Below are 18747 nucleotides of genomic sequence, written 5' to 3'. Positions count from 1 at the left end.
TATGAAAAATTTATTTATTTATTTATTATTTTGACTTTAGGAATGTGAAAATAAGCATGTAGCACACAAGTGGTGCTCTCAACCTGTGTTGAACAGACGATTACATGGAGGAGATTTACAAATAGCTTCTCAGCTATTTTGGCTTCAGGGAACAACTTTTCAAAAATAGCTCTGTTTGCGAGGTTCCTGGAATTACATTTCCCAGAAACTGTTAAATTCAACAACATACAAAGGACATATGTGGTACCCACAATCAAAACGTTTTGGAAAGATCAACAGAGGGAAATCATTGATCAGATAGGAGGCCAAAGTATTATTGTTTTAGGTTTGTACAAGTATTATAAAGTATTACAGAGAAGACAATTATCTAACATACTTAATGGCAATGTAATGAATTGTTATACAGTTACTGGTATTCCATATTATTGTTTAATACACTTGTAGGTGATGGCAGAAATGACAGTCCTGGGCATTGTGCCCAATACTGCACGTACACATTGATGGACAATTGTACCAAGGAAATTGTATCCATCATAACCATGGACAAACGAGAAACAAGCAAGAAAAGCACAAACATGGAAAAGGCCTGCTTTCTTAAAGCCATGGAAGAGATGCAAGATACACATAATCTTTATGTGGATGAAGTAGTCACATATGTTCAGTTGGAAATTGGAGCTTTGATGAGTAAGTTTACAAGTTTCATAGTGTAGAAAAAAAAATCAGAAATATTGCATACCGCATTTGAATTTGTATTAATTTCAGAGAATAGATTTCCAGATATTAAACATTCACACGACATTTGGCATGTAGCCAAAAATCTAGGAAAGAAAATTGTGGCAGCAGGACAGGCCAAAGAATGCAGAAGCCTGATTGATTGGAGCAAAGACATTGTTAATCATTTTTGGTACACATGTTCTTCTGCAAGGAATAGAGACAGATTCATGGTAATTGCATTTAAACTATACGTTTCCTTAATATCATTTTAAGGCAAGTAATAAGTTTCTAAACACTGCCTAATACTTTTTTAAAATGTGGAATGCTTACACAATTGTGCATCTTTGCACTACTTATTTTGAATAATTGCAAATAATTGAAATTGCCAGGGTTGGAAACAAATATTGAGACTCAATTTTATATAGTATAATTAGGACCATAGAGCAACTTTGACTTATTCCTGGTATTGTTTATTGGTGTTCAACTCTATCTATTGTTATGTTTTTCTGCAGGAAATTTGGTGTGCAATTGTCCACCATGTTGTCAATGAACATGAGTGGGACATGTCCTACAGCAGCAGCTACTTTGGTACCAACCAATGTATGCATGGTCCCCTGCAAGACGAACATAAAGAGTGGATTGTTAAGGGCAGTGCAAGTCACAAGGCATTAATTAAGATCGTTTTCAATAAACGATTCTTAAACCAGATTCATTACTACCTGAATTTTAGGTAACATTGTGATTTTATTTTTACAAATCACGAAACAAATTCATTATAAAAACCACTTTCATTAGAAAATATATTTTAAGTTTTACACACATGATAACTCCCAAGGCCCATGTTGCTCACATGACCATGTTTAACCTTTAGCTTCAATGAGGTACCATCATGATCCCAAGCGGCCTGTATTTATCAAACTAGAATTTTCAGATGCTCTCATATCAATTAGACACTGTTCCTCAGAAGACTGTATAATCATGTTAAACTTCATCCTCAATATTTAGGGATGTTTTTACTCAAGCTTTGCTATTTAAAGGCTCAGTGGTTCGTGAGAAAATTATTTTCAAAAAACTCTAGCCCATGTTCACTAATTCTCGTTTTTTGCATGAAGGAATGAACCATGAAATAAATAATTTTCAAATAATGTCGCCTAAGGATGCCTTATTTTATTTGCATTTTGTCATTGAAATATATATATGCATATATTGTAAAGTAATTTTTTGGAACCAATTGAATTTTACATTTCACATTCACCATCCACTCAAACACACATGAGGGTGCAAGTTAAAAGTTTTCTAAGGATGCTTTGTGCCAAGTTTTGTTGAAAATTCTCAAGTGGTTTTGCTGAAGTTTTAAATGCAAAGTTTACAGAGAGATGGACACTGCACAACACAAAATCAGTAAAACCTTCTGCTCGAGTGAGCTAAATTGTAAACCTGTTGTTTGTCTTCAAATTCAATATCTAATTTGTTTATTTCTTTCAGAAGTACAGGAGAAGTAGAAAATTTCAATAACTTGATCCTTATGTACAGTGGGAAGAGGTTCGCGTACTCACCACCTGTTTACCGTGCTAGAAGCCAGCTAGCAGCTTTGGATTACAATGCACACATGGACAGGGAGACAAAAAGGAAACCTGATGGAACCATACAGTAAATATATTTCTGTCTCTATTGAATATACTTTATAGGTATTGATTTAATTGTTTAAATATCTTCACTAAAATCACCAACAAAATAACATATTTATTGTAAATTGATGATATTTTTTGGTTTTCTTTTTTATCAGACAGCACAGAACATTCAATAAGAAAAGTGGTAGATGGAGTGTGACCCCTGTTAAGGTGGAAAAACGTTATGAGCATGTTTCCAAGCTAATGACAAACATAGTGGTTGCCAGGATTTCTGATGAAGAGGGCATGAGTCACCCAGTTGTATTAGGTGCTGATAATCCAAGAAGATTGAGCAAAACCATCGCTCCCACTGAACCCAAGCCAACTAAACAACTTCAGCAAGAGAAGGTATCCAGATTTCAGAAATAAAAACAGTCGTCAGAATTGATGATTTGAAATCTTTTTATAGGTTGTGCTCTTCTTTCAATTTAAGTCGATTGTACTAGGTCATCTGAGTCGCTTAAGTAATAAACCTATTGCTATTAATGATCTGTCTTCAATCAACGAAAGAAAATACATTTTTAATTTCTTTACAACAACCCTTACAATTCTTCACATTTGGTATGAAGCATCTCTGGGACTGGGAGGGGGTGCGGGAACATAAAATGTAAAGCCTGGGTGAGGTCAATATATAGTGATTTAGAATAATGTGTCGAAATTTAGAAAAAAAAATTCTATCGCACAATATCAGATATACATATTGCATGTTATAGTGTAAATATTCCCTCATCTTGCATTGTAAAATTTGTCATCTTTAGGTCACACAAGTCAAAATGTTGGTTACATGTTCAGAGTCTAGTGCAGGGTTAAAGTGGCTATATAAAACATGCATATACAATTATTGAATGTTTTCGATACTTTTGCTGAGTGATGAGGTCAGTAAGCTTCTTGTTTTATGCTGAAATGCATATAATTACATGTATTTGAATATTTTATAAGTGATGTTTATAAATAAATCAACACCCTTTGTATGTTTCACATAGTATGTTCAGGTATAGGTGAGTGTGCATGTAGACTCTACATTTTATGCCCGGTAGATTTCATACATCACATGTACATTTGTTATCAGTATTGAATTTAGGGTCGAACGCTTTGGGTCTTTATGAATTGGAACTTCTTAGAAAAAGCTATAAATTCACTCGCTACAAGTCACAGTTCTTCCTAGATATTTCACATCAAGTGTTGAAGAGACACTGTATGCGAGGGGGATACGCTCCGCCTTGCAGAGCTCTTGTAAATACCCATCATTGATCCAGCTACGATTTGAAAATGGAGAGGTATATCAAGGGCTTCTTTGTTGCATATTTTTCATTTGATGTAAGAGGGAAAAGCAACTATTGAAATTTCTATTGGTATTAGTAGTGTATGCTTCATGGGGTACATTTCGGTGCTCGAAAAGGGGTAGATGGAAACATGGTCATTTGAAGTTCCTTCCACTTTTGCTTAGCTGGATCAGTGTTTAATCTTCAATAAATTATGACTATATTATGAACCATATTAATGACTTTTCTGTGTTCTTTAGTTGATAATAATCAATATGCAATGTTGCATCTCTGATATACCTGTACTTGGATTGTGGCTTTTTTAAACACTAGTTGGCCCATGTATTTCCCAATTTATGATGAAATGAAATTGAAACTATGGAGAAAACTTTACTTTTAAATGATATAACTGATACTGTCAAATAATTAGCTGAAATAATGACTTAGTTGCTGCAATTGCCAGTGACATTAACACGTCTCTGACAGTAAAAAATATAGTAATAAAAAATCTAAAACGGGATTAATTGAAAGGAAAGATATTTATATTTTTATTGCAATGGGTCATCCTTGAATCCTGTGTATTGTCCAAACTGATCTGGGAACTTGACCCTTATCCTCCATATGCAGCAACTTGGTAACACTCTCCTGTTCCCTGCCCCAAGTCTCCCATGATGCCAGAGCACGAATTGGCGGTAGGCAGTGTGGCGATTGGCTTTATTTCTGTCTCCATCTTCTGGTTGGGCTAAAATGTCTTGTCTGTAGAGCCTAGCCAAGGCAAGAACAGCCTCATTCAAGATGAGGATATAAAAATCCCGCAATAAAGATACATTTATACAAGACTTTATCAAAAAAGAAAACTTTTTGTAACCCGATGATAGCATATGGATAATAAACCGGACAGAAACTTACAGGAAGTCTTGAGACGCAGCCATCTTGGTTTCTCTGGCAACACAGCATTTCTCTCTGTGCAGGCATTTCTCTGCAGAAAGTGCATATACACCAAGATGGCTGCTCTTCAAGTGGAGAATATCCACTCCCTCCAGGCTGTTGTGATGCCTCCAAGATGGTGAAGAGGTACTCTGGATTTTCTCTTACAACTCTTTATAATGTTGCTCTCATTTCCTCTACTGATAGGTCATTTACTCCCCTCTAAAACCTCTAAAAAAATTGTAGGAAAGAAAATATAAGTGAAAATGAATATTGATGTTACTGTGGTCAATTATAAAGAACATGACCCACAATATGCCATTTTTGGCCTACCAAATTTGGAAAAATTAAAGAACACTTTAGAATAAATCTAAGATTATATTTTTTATCCATAACATGAGCCAAGTTGTATTGCGCAATCGTTTCCTCTCACCGGATGTTTAAAGGACTCAAGTAAATGCCCAAACCTACCGCAGTTTCACGTTTTCCGGGAAAATCGCATAAAGTTGCCAACTTCAGTCTATAAATTCACATGGGCCGCATTACTCACGACTCAATTTTGTAAACTAAAATTAAAATGCAAAGTTAGATTAACACTTTCCATCAAAAAAATTAACTCGTAAGCAATGCGGCCATGTCGAAAAAAAAATAATAACAAAAGTGTCGTCTGGAAACGTCAGATTCCAAGGAAGTGAATACATACACCTAACACAGTTGATACGACTAAAAAAGAAACAGCAAAGAGGTGAGTTTTTATGTTCTTATATATTTTTTAAAATAAAAAATCAATATCTAAACGAGTAAATATGAGAGTCATGGCCTATGGTAAAAAGGTACAGGGGAGGGGGGGGGGGGGTAACCTATCGTGTATGTTTGATTCCGAAGTCCGTTCCGATGGCTTTAAAAGTATCGATTTCCCTACCTTTTGTTACTTTAAAAATGATATTGTTCGAAACAGAATGAATGTTCGAATCAAACGTACAGTACAAACTTATTCGGCCATACGGAATACCCTAGTTAGAATAATATGTGTCTCGGGACAGGCCCTCACCACAATCGGTGCCGTAGGACAATTATCATTTTAACGATAGAACATTCTCTCTAGGAATACCCTAGTAAACATTTCAATTACACAGGCCCAGCATGTAAACATGTATTACGCATGGAGATGTGCGATATATATTCAGACAGTATGTTCTATCGTATGAATTTGTCCATTGGTTCTCATAATTTTAACAAATTATGTAGATCTACGTTTAATTAATATAGGCTACAGTTCAAAGTTTCTTATAAAATATTAAGTAGGTCAATCATAACTGTAAAGTTGTAGCAACGTGTTACATTAACAAATGTCCGAATATTACGGCAATGTCAAACACGGCTGTAAGCTCTATCTATTTTACATTTGTACTTGAGAATTTGAACGCACAATATTCATACATCGAACGGAGATAAAATTATGGTTTTGTTTTCAATTTCAACTATTTAAGTTCGTAAATTCATAAGTCCCTTGTATATACGTGGAAAGACACTTAAAAAACACACAGAAAGTTTGTTTTTAATGAAGTAGGTCAATTTAAATACATATCAAAATATATCTTGTTAAATAATATTTGACATAACTTGTGTTGAAATGTAGAGTATTCTCTTAATTATATTTACTTTTTTCGATTGAAGGGCAATAACTCTAAATGGAAAACATAGTTTACTAGTGGAGGATCCTAGTTTTTTTCTTTCGTTTTGTTTTATATATACACACAAAAATCAAACGCTTTAATTGATCTTAGAATTTTTATTTTGTGCTATAGACAAAATTGATATTGAAAAGATATGTTTTAAATGTTAGGGGAAAAAAATCTATAAAGGTGAAACGGCTCCCATATTAAACAGAAGAATATCAAGTCGGTTAGGCAACAGATTCAAGACAGTCCAGCACCACCACCAGCAGCAGACGTTCTTCCAATTAGTTCCCCTTCTGTATCACTCCCATCCCCATGTACATCAAGAGGGCACACTTCATGCTGTATCTGCGAGTGACCAGGTCCAAAGTTAGTTGTAGTCCCAGTAGGAGTAAGGCATGAAATCTTCATTTCAAAAGAGGCCATCATTCCTGCTGGGGCTCGCTTCTGTACAAATCACCTACAACAAGACAGAAGAACTTGAACCTATTGCTGACAACACCATGTTCAACAAAACAGGAGTGACATAATTAATCAAACAAGTTTTTGAGAGCTGAAGTTTTGAGAAAAGAGAAAATAAGGTTGGATTTTGACGACAGTGAAAGTCTAACAGTCTAACAGTGAGCATCAGAATCTCCTGGGAACCCCTAAAGCTGCTTTTGAGGACTTGCTGACATATGTAAACCTGTAGAATATGGAAACTTGTGCTAGATAAAAGCTTTATAACCTTTCTACCAGTGATGTATTTGTTGACAAGAAAAAGGGTATTTGATTTTAGCAGAATAATTACTTATTATGAACTACTAGTATTATCATTATGATACTTAACTGGCAAATAACAAACAACAAACATGATTTGTAAATGTTACTTCCTGTATAGATCTACATGATACTTCTATTTTGGGAACATTATGAAAATAGGCCAATTTAGATTATTTCTCATTCTGTGGCATTTACAAGCATGTATACATTACATGTAAATGCAATATAATCCAAACAATTTAAAACTACAGTGCCTTAGGATATATCCTATTTCAAATATGTATCTAGATGTAATTCTATTCAAATCTATATTAATGCCTGGAAGATTTTTAGATCACAGCTCATGAATTACGTTCTGTCAGTCAATAATCATGATAATGTATTGCACAAACATTTAAAAAAAATTGTTGGTTAAAAGACCTCAGTATCTTTACATGATTAATACGTATAGGAATATACAATTATTGATCAAGATAAATACAGTAAAATTTCATATATGGCAAGAAATTGGAGCAGTTTCCCTGGGTAGCAATTTGGTAACCAGGTTACACTAGAAAACAGTGTTACAAGGTTAAATGCAGGGTTACAGGGGTTACGAGGGTTACATACCTTTCTTTCATGTTGAAACAATGGTCTGTAACCCTCGTAACCATGTATTCAATGATAGTTGGGTGTTGAGAGAAAAGCCTGTAACCCTCGTAACCCCTGTAACCCTGTATTTAAAGATAAATGTGTGTTGAAACAATGGTCTGTAACCCTTGTAACCCTACATTTAAAGATAAATGGGTGTTGAAACAATGGTCTGTAACCCTCGTAACCCCTGTAACCCTAGCTGTATTTAAAGATAAATGGGTGTTGAAACAATGGTCTGTAACCCTCGTAACCCCTGTAACCCTGTATCTAAAGATAAGTGGGTGTTGAAACAATGGTCTGTAACCCTCGTAACCCCTGTAACCCTGTATTTAAAGATAAGTGGGTGTTGAAACAATGGTCTGTAACCCTCGTAACCCCTGTAACCCTGTATTTAAAGATAAGTGGGTGTTGAAACAATGGTCTGTAACCCTCGTAACCCCTGTAACCCTGTATCTAAAGATAAGTGGGTGTTGAAACAATGGTATGTAACCCTCGTAACCCCTGTAACCCTGTATTTAAAGATAAATGGGTGTTGAAACAATGGTCTGTAACCCTCGTAACCCCTGTAACTCTGTATTTAAAGATAAATGGATGTTGAAACAATGGTCTGTAACCCTCGTAACCCTGCATTTAAAGATAAGTGGGTGTTGAGAGAATGGTCTGTAACTCTTCCAAGCTTAAAATAAAGGTGGTCGATATTTACTAGATTTTCAGCACTATAAGACATGTTTGATATGCTACATTGGATAAAAATATTGTCCCTATTGTAACCTGGTTACAAAATTGCCACCCAGGGAAACTGCACCAATTTCTTGCCATATCTATAAAATTTATACAGTATCATTTCTCAAATCGTATTTTCAGAGTCAATAATATACTGACTCTGATCCCCTATATCGGTGTTGTGTTGTTATTATTCACGCTATGAAATCTACATGTACATGTAACAAAAAGATCATTTGATACTTACTATTAGGTGTCTACAGTAATTTTCCTTTAATCAGGTTTCACAGCAAATGCTCGTTGAACGTGTAATTCCGAGTAAATTCGAATTGAACATGTTTTGACGAGACGCGGTGTCAACTTATTTCGTTACCATTGCTTTCGATACTCGGTCGTTTTAATACTTAAAAAAAAAGGATAAGAAAGAAAACAAAAAAAACCCAAAGCTATGGAATATGATATGAAACAGAATTGTTCCAATGATTCACTTCTTTCACCATGTAAATAAACTACATACTACATTTATTCTTCTTATTTCAGTATTTTAAAATTCAAGTAAAAATAATTTAAAAGTAAAGTTGAACAATCACGGCTTTGAACATCATTTCCAAAATATTTCTTATTTCTATTTCCCAAATTTGGTCCAAAATGCTTATTATGATCATTGAATAAGCCATTCTGGCTATTTGAGTGCATATAACTTGATATATTCAGAGATTTATAGGTTCATTGACATTGTACATGGTCATTGGAGGTTTATTGTTGTGACGTGTATCCCGAAATGTTAAATTTTTAACATTAAATACCACAATATTCAACGTCATATTAACAAAAAAGTATAGAATATATGAAAAAAAAGAAAAACATTTCTAGAAAGCCTATATCCCGAAGATTATTATATACAGAAATTATCAATATCCCAGGCTAGGCCATTTTTCATGGTTCGTGGGTCATGTTCTTTAATGGAAGGTATTACAGTGCTTCCTCGATATATTGCCAACTTTTGTTCAAGACGAATTTGGGCAATAAAGCAGGGGTGGCAATATAACAAATTCACAATTATGGACAATTCACTGAGCAGTGAAAAGAAATTCAATACCAAAACGTTATTTGGACTCCATTCTGTATAAACATTTAGATTATCTTGAGCAATTATTAGTAATTAACCTGAATACCATACTGTCACACTTCGATGCACCTGTATCAAAGTACAGGTGAGATTACTGATGGGTGTTAGGTAATTGACATTATTATCAAGAGTAAACCCTATAACATTTGACCATTTTTTGTGTGAAAATAAGTGGCATATGGCATTATGCAGGGTTGGCATTTTAATGGGGATGTCAACATGGGATGAATTCTGTTCTTCAGGATTTTTAGGCAATAAGCGGGGGGGGGGGGGGTGTAACGGGGTAATATATCGAGGGACCACTGTATTTAGAAATACAATTTTTTTTCATAATATACAATATTTGAATGAATGTTTAACATGTATGTAGGATAGTATTTAGGACTAAATGGACCATGGATATCATCACAGCTTAATAGTTAGAGCACTCGACTAGTAAAGCAGGATTTCTGGATTTGATTCCCAGTTCATTCAAAAGTTTTCAATATGGGTGCAATTGCCATAAGTGTGTGTGGCTATATGAGCATTGAACACTTGGTTGTTTTACGTCCCATCAAGATTGAACACTTGATGTAAAGTAAAAGTGCATCTAAAACCAATATTTATTATGTATGCATTTATATGGCTACCTCGATATTCCTCCTCCTCTCTTATAGAGCAACTTCGACATCAGGAGTAGTGCACAACTGTCCTCTTTGTCGCCTTCCTCGAACGGATTGTCCCCTACTGGCCCTAGGTCGTACTGCACCAGTCTGTCGCGATCTGGGTCGTCCTCTACCTCTTCTGGTTCTACGTGGCCTACCACGTCCACGGCCCCTTTTACTCTCGTCTACCTCCCTCCGTGGACTTGAAGAAGCGTCCAATTCACTTTCAGTGCTACTATCTGATAAGTAGTAGTATGCAAAAAAAATATGGAATTAATTTTGAGACGCAGCAATATATTATTCTGAGGATAAAGAGATTGCACGGCCTTCCGAATGATTAAAACATCATTATAAAAATGTTGATTTCTATATTTTAAAAAACAACAACAACAACAACCGATTAGGATATTTATTAGCGATTCTTTCTTGTAAACATTAACTGATCTAAGATTCTTAGCACCGGTACAGAGACGATATTTCGTAAAAATTTCCCGCTTAGATGTCCCAATTCATTCCCCGTCGTGGGACCTCACTACACTTTAAATACTTGACAAAACGTATATTCAGCTCAAGCAAGTAGGAAATCCATAAGATTTCGCCAGTATTACGTCCATTGATTTTGTTTAGTATATCATTCTATTCTCATTAAATTTTTTTTGCACATATTGTTCATTCTTACCTGCAACTCCGCTGTCCGGTCTGCCGACATGCTGTCATTCAAAGTCACGTGATGTAAACATGAATTTAAAAGTCCGAGTCAGTAGGAAGAAACCTTTGAATTCCGGACGATCTTTAAACGGCTGTCTAGAGCTTATTAATGAATTTACATTGCTCAACTTTTCAGCATTGATATGATTTCTACCATTGTATCAATGAGTGTTAAAAAAAACCAATATGAAAATGTGGAAAATGAGCTGTAGTGTATCTTTAAAGAAAACATAAATGCATGTGAAATGGGCCGGATGGAAATACGGATTATAGCATATTTCTTTGTTGTGATAGAATAGGGATCTTGACAATTACATAGAACATTAGTAAAAATAATAACAAGATCCTGAAATACAATATAACTATTTTTGTTATTTTTTCATACGAATAGATATAGCATTGCTGATACTCTTTTTGTACAGGAATTGAATTCTTATTCAGATATATATTTTATACTTACGAGCTGTTATTTGACAGACAAAACAATTGTTGATAACAACGAAACAGATATCAAATAACGTCGAGACAATTTGATATTCAAATCACTTTATCAACGACTTCAATGAATGTCAATGTAAAGTATATAAAAGTAAAATGTGTACTAGTTTATGATTATTTTAGTATGACGCATTTGATTGCTTATAGCATTCCATCCACTGTGAAGGACAGGAACTTGATTGTATGTATCATTTTATTCTCCTCTGTAATAGACAGAAACTTGATTTTTATGTCATTTGATTAATCGCTGTGGTGGACACAGTTGGTTGTCTATATCATTTAATTGTTCATACTGATGGACAGAAACGTGATTGCCAATATCATTTCATTTTCGTATGTGATGGATGCTAACTTTATTGACCATACTCTCCCTCTGTACACTGGACCGGATGTAGACTATGACGACTGGAGTAGAATTTTCACAAACAGAAGTTCTAAATGTTATTATCACAACCGATATTTGACAATGAAGTGGAAATACAAAAACGGTCTTGATGTGTGTTTTTCATAAAGATTGTGTCTTACTTGCGCCAAATACTTTCACAAAGAAACACTTGTGTCGCCCATATTGCACTCATTAATTTAATTCATGTTTGTTTACATTTTAGGAAGTGTGTACAAAGCTGGAAAAATAGATAACTGAGACAGAATTGGGATACACAGGGGGTATTATGATTTTAGTAACGTCAGACTTCAATTTTTTTTCTCAAACTGTAGGGAAATAAACTCCCATACTTAAAATAGTGGTTCGAATCACGTAACATCAGCCACAATGGCTTCCTATTAAACCACCTATTTTTACTTGTGATTGAAATAAATACGATTGCTTTTTCTTTCATTATATCTATCTTGTTTCAACTACATTTTCATATGCGACTTATGATTTGCATCAATAACATTGTAAATTCTGTAAGTACACGCACCCTAGAGTACATCCACAGTTACTGTTGTAATATAACAAATGGTACAGATGTAATAATACCGGTCACTCCGATGTGGGCCCCATATTTCAGATCTTGATACAAGCCATAACTATGGGTAGCATTTATTTCCATCCCAACGCTTACAGTAACATACGACCTCCAGGTTCCAAGTTTTAAATTACACGCGTCAGTCAGAAAATTGTAGCATGAAATCTACTGGTTTATGTCCGCTACTGTAGGAGGGGGGGGGGTAAAGATATTTAAATATACATTCCATCACTTAGATATAAATGATATAGAAAAAGAATTTCGTCATCAATTCAAAAGCAGAAAATGTTAATTGCAACATGTGCACAGTGATCTTGGATTTTCTTGACACACTGGAAAAGACAATAAACAATTATTTGACATGGTGATGTAGTATTGTTATATTACAAAGAAATCCTGACACGCACACCGTACTTAACTTACTTCCTGTATATTGAATGATACAAGTATCACTTGTTCTCAATTATTATTCTTACATAGTTGCATAGGGGTGCGAAATAAATCTAGAATTGAAATTAACACCTGATGATTAAGAAAAGGTTTTGTAAATTAATCAAGCCATCACCCCCTTTTATATGTGATCGTCTTTGTGCAGTTTTATCACTTCCTAGAGGTTTCATATTTTATCGTGAATGAGAGAATATGAATTATCACAAGTATGGAGGAAAACAACAAATCTCAGAAGATTGTGACAGTATTTTTCTAAATGTCTATAACTAGAGTGTGTTATGTATATAGTATCTAAATGTTTTAGGCAAAAACATCTTACATATTTAAGTTGTGTGTTTATGTTATGATAGCATGAAATATTCTTATGAGCATACTGCAATAATAAAAACAAAATAAAAGTCGAAAATAAGGGAAAGAGAAATGCAAACGGTGAAATGTTTTATAGGTTGTTAGCTTCTAAATGAATTATATCTGCTATTATACAACATTATATTGCATTCGGATTTGAAATGCTGCGTTCAAAGACACCGACCCTTCGCGATTATGGATTAAAATGCAAAAAAACACACATAAAAATAGGTAGCCATTCCTCCATCGTTAAGTACTCCGGTAAAGCCACTGGCATTTTGTAATATGACAACAAAGAACGGACATTTGTAAAACCCAGAATGTTTTACCCCGTTATATATTTCTTGAACTATAACTACTGAAACTTCAGATTGAATGAATAATTCCCTAACATGAAATGAACGAAGGCGTTAGCATCTTTTATCAAATATGACCTTGGGAAACTTAAACTTCCAATTTCAATAAACGGCTATGTCAGCTAACTACAATCATATTTCTATGACATACACATGACCTTCATTGAAGGGTAATGTTTCTTTTTATTAATCTGATTAAAATCCAAAGAAAGGATTATCCAAATTGTGAAGATTGTACAGGGGATGCTTACTGCTCCTAGGCACCTGATCCCACCTCTGGTGTGTCCAGGTGTCCGTGTTTGCCCAACTCTCTATTTTGTATTGCTTGTAGGAGTTATGTGATTGACCACTGTTCGTTATCTTCACCTTTCATAAGGCGGTCAAGCAGCCAAAAAACATTATAAATGTTGCTTTATTATAATGACCAGCGATACATCACTAGAAAACGGGTTAGGGTTAGGGTTAAGGGTTAGGGTTAGGGTTATAACATAATTACAAGTTCATTTGGAGGTTCATCTCGTCACTGTCAAGTGAAAATCACGTGTTGTATGTGGGCGGAGTTAACTATTAGTATAAATATAAAGCTCTGGCGTTGAATTCGTCCATTTTGTTTCTTCGGATATATGAATAGGCAAAAAATAATCAGGTATTGTTTTTATCTTAATTCTTGTGAGACTTTGAAATGTAACTGACCACGTGATTACTAATTGAAATATTTGAATTTGATAAACCGGAACTTATCTGGTTATAATTTTTACTTGTACAAATTATTCTTTTTCAGTTTTCTGTAGTTAACATGTGTGAAACAGAAGTTTTGATAACAACTGGAGAAGAAAATACGCAATGCCTTGTTGCCGAGTTTGAAAGTAATAATTTTGAAGCTGAATCTTTCTTGAAAAGCGATTCAACCCTGTGTATAAGATAATATAGAATAGGCAATATCGCCCAAGATCAGTGGCTGCGTTTCACTGGGGACATTGATGGTATAGTAGGAATTCTCAACAATTTTTCAGATATTACTGCTCTGTTTTCGTATATCAGTATATTACTGAGAGGAGAGAGAAGTTTAATTGATGTATACCCAATATTGAGAAAACATTTACCGTTACAATGGTACAATTCTGACGGTATGCAGTATTTGAAATGGACAAAAAGTTTTAAATGTTTAGAAGGGGGTGGCTTTGATTTTCACTTGACTCTCTTACCAAGAGAAGGAAATTTGCATTATCCTAAGTACAACAGACGTGAATTTCAGAAGTTGCAGTATGCTTATTATGAAGATTTCAGAAAGCAACTTTCAAATACTATAATGAATTTGGATGAAAACAGTTTGTCCAGAAGTACAATGAAGAAAAACGTAATTTCCGATATCAGAAAATTGCATGTTTTACCAGATGACCGAGAATTTATTTTGAACACCCTCGACAAAAGTCTTCAAAAGATGCACAGAATTGACAATTTTAATATATGTATCATTGCATTCAAATTTGGTGATAGAGATCATTCAAGTCCAATAGAAATAAATGCTTTTAATGTGTATGCAGCTGATGTGAGCATTCATGCTGCCTTTACCATTTCATCGCCTATTTTGTCACAAAGTTTGTTTTTGTCGCGCTATGGTTTACAGGACATCGTTGGTGATAGGGGAAATGTTGTTCCAACATTTACCCTGCGATCCAAGACTTGCACGATAACTGATTCATTATCTTCCTCTACAGAAAGCCATCAGTGAAATCAATGAAGCGAGTTTGATTTTTGTGAAAACTACTTTCTGTGAATTGTTTATCCTAATTATCAATAAAACCCTATTTTTTCTTGATGAGTAGTGTATTTTCAATGCCAAGAATTCTTTTTATCCATAAACCATTTCAGAAAAAGAGTGAAAAAGAATTTATGTCTTTCAATACAAGAAGTGGAAGTTTAACGTTATCTTAGATAATTTAGATAAATACGGTGAGGCGAATGACATTTAAGAAAATCAATTTCTTACCCATTACTTTAGATAGTTAAACAAATTTGATACAAATCCGAAAGAAAAATTAAGCACCAACTATAATATTTAATAAGAAATGTGTACAGGACCACTATAAAGGAAACCTACTTCTACCCCAGCTCCTCTACAGCTAAACTCTAACTGATTGAAATGTGATGCTTCCGCGCTAATATACCCCAGCCTCAATGAGGGTTAAGGATAAGGGTATGGATTAATTTTTAAGCGTTGACGATGTGTGAAGGTGAAGGAAAACCAATTGAGAGCTGAGGATAAAATTCTGAGGGTTGAGGGTTAATTTTTGAGCGATGTGGATAAGTGCATGAGGGTTAAGGATAAGAGAATGACGGTTGAGGATAAATTTCTGAGGGTTGAGGATTAATTTGTAAACGTTGGGGATAAGTGTATGAGAGTTGAGGATAAGCAATTGAATGCTGAGGATAAATTTCTGAGGGTTGAGGATTAGTTTTTAAGCGTTTAGGATAAGTGTCCAAGGCTTGAGGATAAGCTTTTGAGGGCTGAGGATAAAATTGTGAGGGCTGATGATTAATTTTTAAGGGATGAGAAAATGTATGAGGGTTTAGGATAAGCAAGTGAGTGTTGAGGATAAATTTCTGAGGGTTGAGGATTAATTATTAAACGTTGAGGATAAGTGTATGAGAGTTGAGGATAAGCAATTGAATGCTGAGGATAAATTTCTGAAGGTTGAGGATTAGTTTTTAAGCGTTTAGGATAAGTGTCCACGGATTGAGGATAAGCTTTTGAGGGCTGAGGATTAATTTTTAAGGGATAAGAAAGTGTATGAGGGTTTAGGATAAGCAAGTGAGTGTTGAGGATAAATTCCTGAGGGTTGAGGATTAATTTTTAAGCGTTGAGGATAGGTCTTTGAGGGTTGAGGATAAGCAATTGAAGGCTGAGGATAAATTTCTAAGAGTTGAAGAATACTTTTTAAGCTTTTAGGATCCGTGTCTGAGGGTTGAGGATAACCTTTTGAGGGTTGAGGATAAAATTATGAGGGTTGAGGATTAATTTCTAAGAATTGAGGATAAATGTTTGAAGGTTGAGGATAAGCAATTGAAGGCTGGGAATAAATTTCCATGAGTTGAGGATTACTTTTTAAGCGTTTAGGATCCGTGTCTGAGGATTGAGGATTAGCTTATGAGGGTTAAGGATAAAAATTCTGAGGGTTGATGATTAGTTTTTAAGCGTTTAGGATCAGTGTCTGATGATTGAGGATAAGTTTTGAAGGTTAAGGATAAAATTCTGAGGGTTGAAGCGTTTAGGATCAGTGTCTGAGGGTTGAGGATATGCTTTTGAGGGCTGAGGATAAAATTCTGCGGGATGAGGATTAATTTTTAAGGGCTGAGAATAAGTGTACGAAGGTTAAGGATAAGGAAGTGAGGGTTGATGATAAATTTCTGAGGGTTGAGGATTAATTTTCAAGCGCTAAGGATAAGTGTTTGAGGGTTGAGGATAAGCAATTGGAGGCTGAGGATAAATTTAAAAGAGTTGAGGATTAATATTTAAGCGATGAGGATAAGTGTCTGAGTTTTGATGATAAGCAAGTGAGGGTTGAGGATAAAATTCTGAGGGCTGAGGATTAATTTTTAAGGGATGAGAATAAGTGTATGAGGGTCAAGGATAAGGAAGTGAGGGTTGAGGATAAAATTATGAGGGCTAAGGATTAATTTTTAAGCGATGAGGATAAGTGTCTAAGGGTTGAGGATAAGCTTTCAAGGGCTGAGGATAAAATTTTGAGGGCTAAGGATTAATTTTAAGCGTTTAGGATCAGTGTCTGAGGGTTGAGGATAAGCTTTTGAGGGCTGAGGATAAAATTCTGAGGGCTGAGGATTAATTTTTAAGCGATGAGGATAATTGTCTAAGGGTTGAGGATATTTTTTTAGGGCTGGGGGTCAAACTTCTGAGGGCTGAGGATTATTTTGTAAACGATTAGGATAAGTGTATGAGGGTTAAGGATAAGAGAGTGAAGGTTGAGGATAAAATTCTGAGGGTTAAGGATTAATTTTTAAGCGTTGAGGATACGTGTATGAGGGTTGAGAATAAGCATTTGAAGGCTGAGGATAAATTTCTGAGTGTTGAGGATTAGTTTTTAAGCGTTTAGGATCAGTGTCTGAGGATTGAGGATAAGCTTTTGAGGGCTGAGGATAAAATTATGAAGGCTGGAGATTAGGGTTAGGGTTAGGGTAAGGGCATTTTGACGTGTTGCGGGTGCGGGATTGCGGGACTCCGCCCAGTTTTTGTCAGGCGACTTTCTAAGCGTGTTTATTCTTGTCTGGATTAGGGTTAGGGTTTAGGGTTTAGGGTTAGGGTAAGGGTTATAACATAATTACGAGTTCATCTGGAGGTTCATCTCGTCACTGTCAACTGAAAATCACGTGTTGTATGTGGGCGGAGTTAACCATTCGTATAAATATAAAGCTTGAAATCGTCCATTTTCTTTCTTCAGATATATGAATAGGCAAAAAATAATCAGGTATTGTTTTTATATTAATTCTTGTGAGACTTTGAAATGTAACTGACCACGTGATTACTAATTGAAATATTTGAATTTGATCAACCGGAACTTATCTGGTTATAATTTTTACTTGTACAAATTATTTTTCCGTTTTCTGTAGCTAACATGTGTGAAACAGAAGTTTTGATAACAACTGCAGAAGAAAATACGCAATGCCTTGTTGCCGAGTTTGAAAGCAATAATTTTGAAGCTGAATCTTTCTTGAAAAGCGTTTCAACCCTGCGTATAAGAGACTGTAGAATAGGCAATATCGCCCAAGATATGTGGCTGCGTTTCACTGGGGACATTGATGGTATAGTAGGAATTCTCAACAATTTTTCAGATATTACTGCTCCGTATTCGTATATCAGTATATTACCGAGAGGAGAGAGAAGTTTAATTGATGTATACCCAATATTGAGAAAACTTTTACCGTTACAGTTGTACAATTCTGACGGTATGCAGTATTTGAAATGGACAAAAAGTTTTAAATGTTTAGAAAGGGATGGCTTTGATTTTCACTTGACTTTTTTACCAAGAGAAGGAAATTTACATTATCCTAAGTACAACAGACGTGAATTTCAGAAGTTCCTATAATGAATATGGATGAAAAAAGTTTGTCCAGAAGTACAATGAAGAAAAACGTAATTTCCGATATAAGAAAATTGCATGTTTTACCAGATGACCGAGAATTTATTTTGAACACCCTCGACAAAAGTCTTCAAAAGATGCACAGAATTGAAAATTTTAATATATGTATCATTGCAT

At 34.9% G+C, this 18747-nt stretch overlaps 2 protein-coding genes and 2 long non-coding RNA genes across 5 annotated transcripts in view; 1 reads left to right on the top strand and 3 right to left on the bottom strand.

The window, feature by feature from the left end:
- The first annotated feature begins 276 nt into the window (after positions 1-276).
- LOC125657403 (uncharacterized) lies at positions 277-2839 on the top strand. Its single transcript, XM_056161547.1, has 6 exons — positions 277-325; positions 445-684; positions 763-944; positions 1227-1444; positions 2200-2364; positions 2501-2839. Exons 2-6 carry the CDS (start codon positions 501-503, stop codon positions 2751-2753), a joined length of 1002 nt encoding a protein of 333 aa, XP_056017522.1. The 5' UTR covers positions 277-325; positions 445-500; the 3' UTR covers positions 2754-2839.
- Positions 2840-4166: 1327 nt separating this feature from the next.
- Positions 4167-5214, bottom strand: LOC125657405 (P2X purinoceptor 7-like). 2 transcript variants are annotated; one of them, XM_048888003.2, is made up of 3 exons: positions 5045-5214; positions 4556-4804; positions 4167-4485 (listed from the first exon to the last, which is right to left on the bottom strand). In XM_048888003.2, the coding sequence occupies exons 2-3, from the start codon at positions 4619-4621 to the stop codon at positions 4195-4197; spliced, it is 357 nt and encodes a 118-aa protein (XP_048743960.2). In that variant the 5' UTR covers positions 4622-4804; positions 5045-5214; the 3' UTR covers positions 4167-4194. The 2 variants fall into 2 exon arrangements, 1 of the variants encoding a protein (XP_048743960.2); XR_007363320.2 differs by having other exon boundaries at positions 4277-4411.
- Positions 5215-6330: 1116 nt separating this feature from the next.
- Positions 6331-11105, bottom strand: LOC130046440 (uncharacterized). The gene is made up of 3 exons (XR_007363319.2): positions 10823-11105; positions 10129-10382; positions 6331-6712 (listed from the first exon to the last, which is right to left on the bottom strand). It is a non-coding gene; the product is annotated as an uncharacterized LOC130046440 (long non-coding RNA).
- A 7570-nt stretch (positions 11106-18675) lies between these two features.
- LOC130053898 (uncharacterized) overlaps positions 18676-18747 on the bottom strand; it is a 618-nt gene continuing 546 nt past the window's right edge. Inside the window, exon 2 of the long non-coding RNA XR_008802127.1 lies at positions 18676-18747. This exon is cut by the window's right edge and continues 231 nt beyond it. This is a non-coding gene — a long non-coding RNA (uncharacterized LOC130053898).

The sequence above is a fragment of the Ostrea edulis genome, chromosome 4, assembly GCF_947568905.1.
Source record: "Ostrea edulis chromosome 4, xbOstEdul1.1, whole genome shotgun sequence".
In the NCBI taxonomy this organism is placed as follows: domain Eukaryota; kingdom Metazoa; phylum Mollusca; class Bivalvia; order Ostreida; family Ostreidae; genus Ostrea; species Ostrea edulis.
Note: the sequence above shows the minus strand (reverse complement) of the source record. Positions and strands in the feature narration are given on the sequence as shown.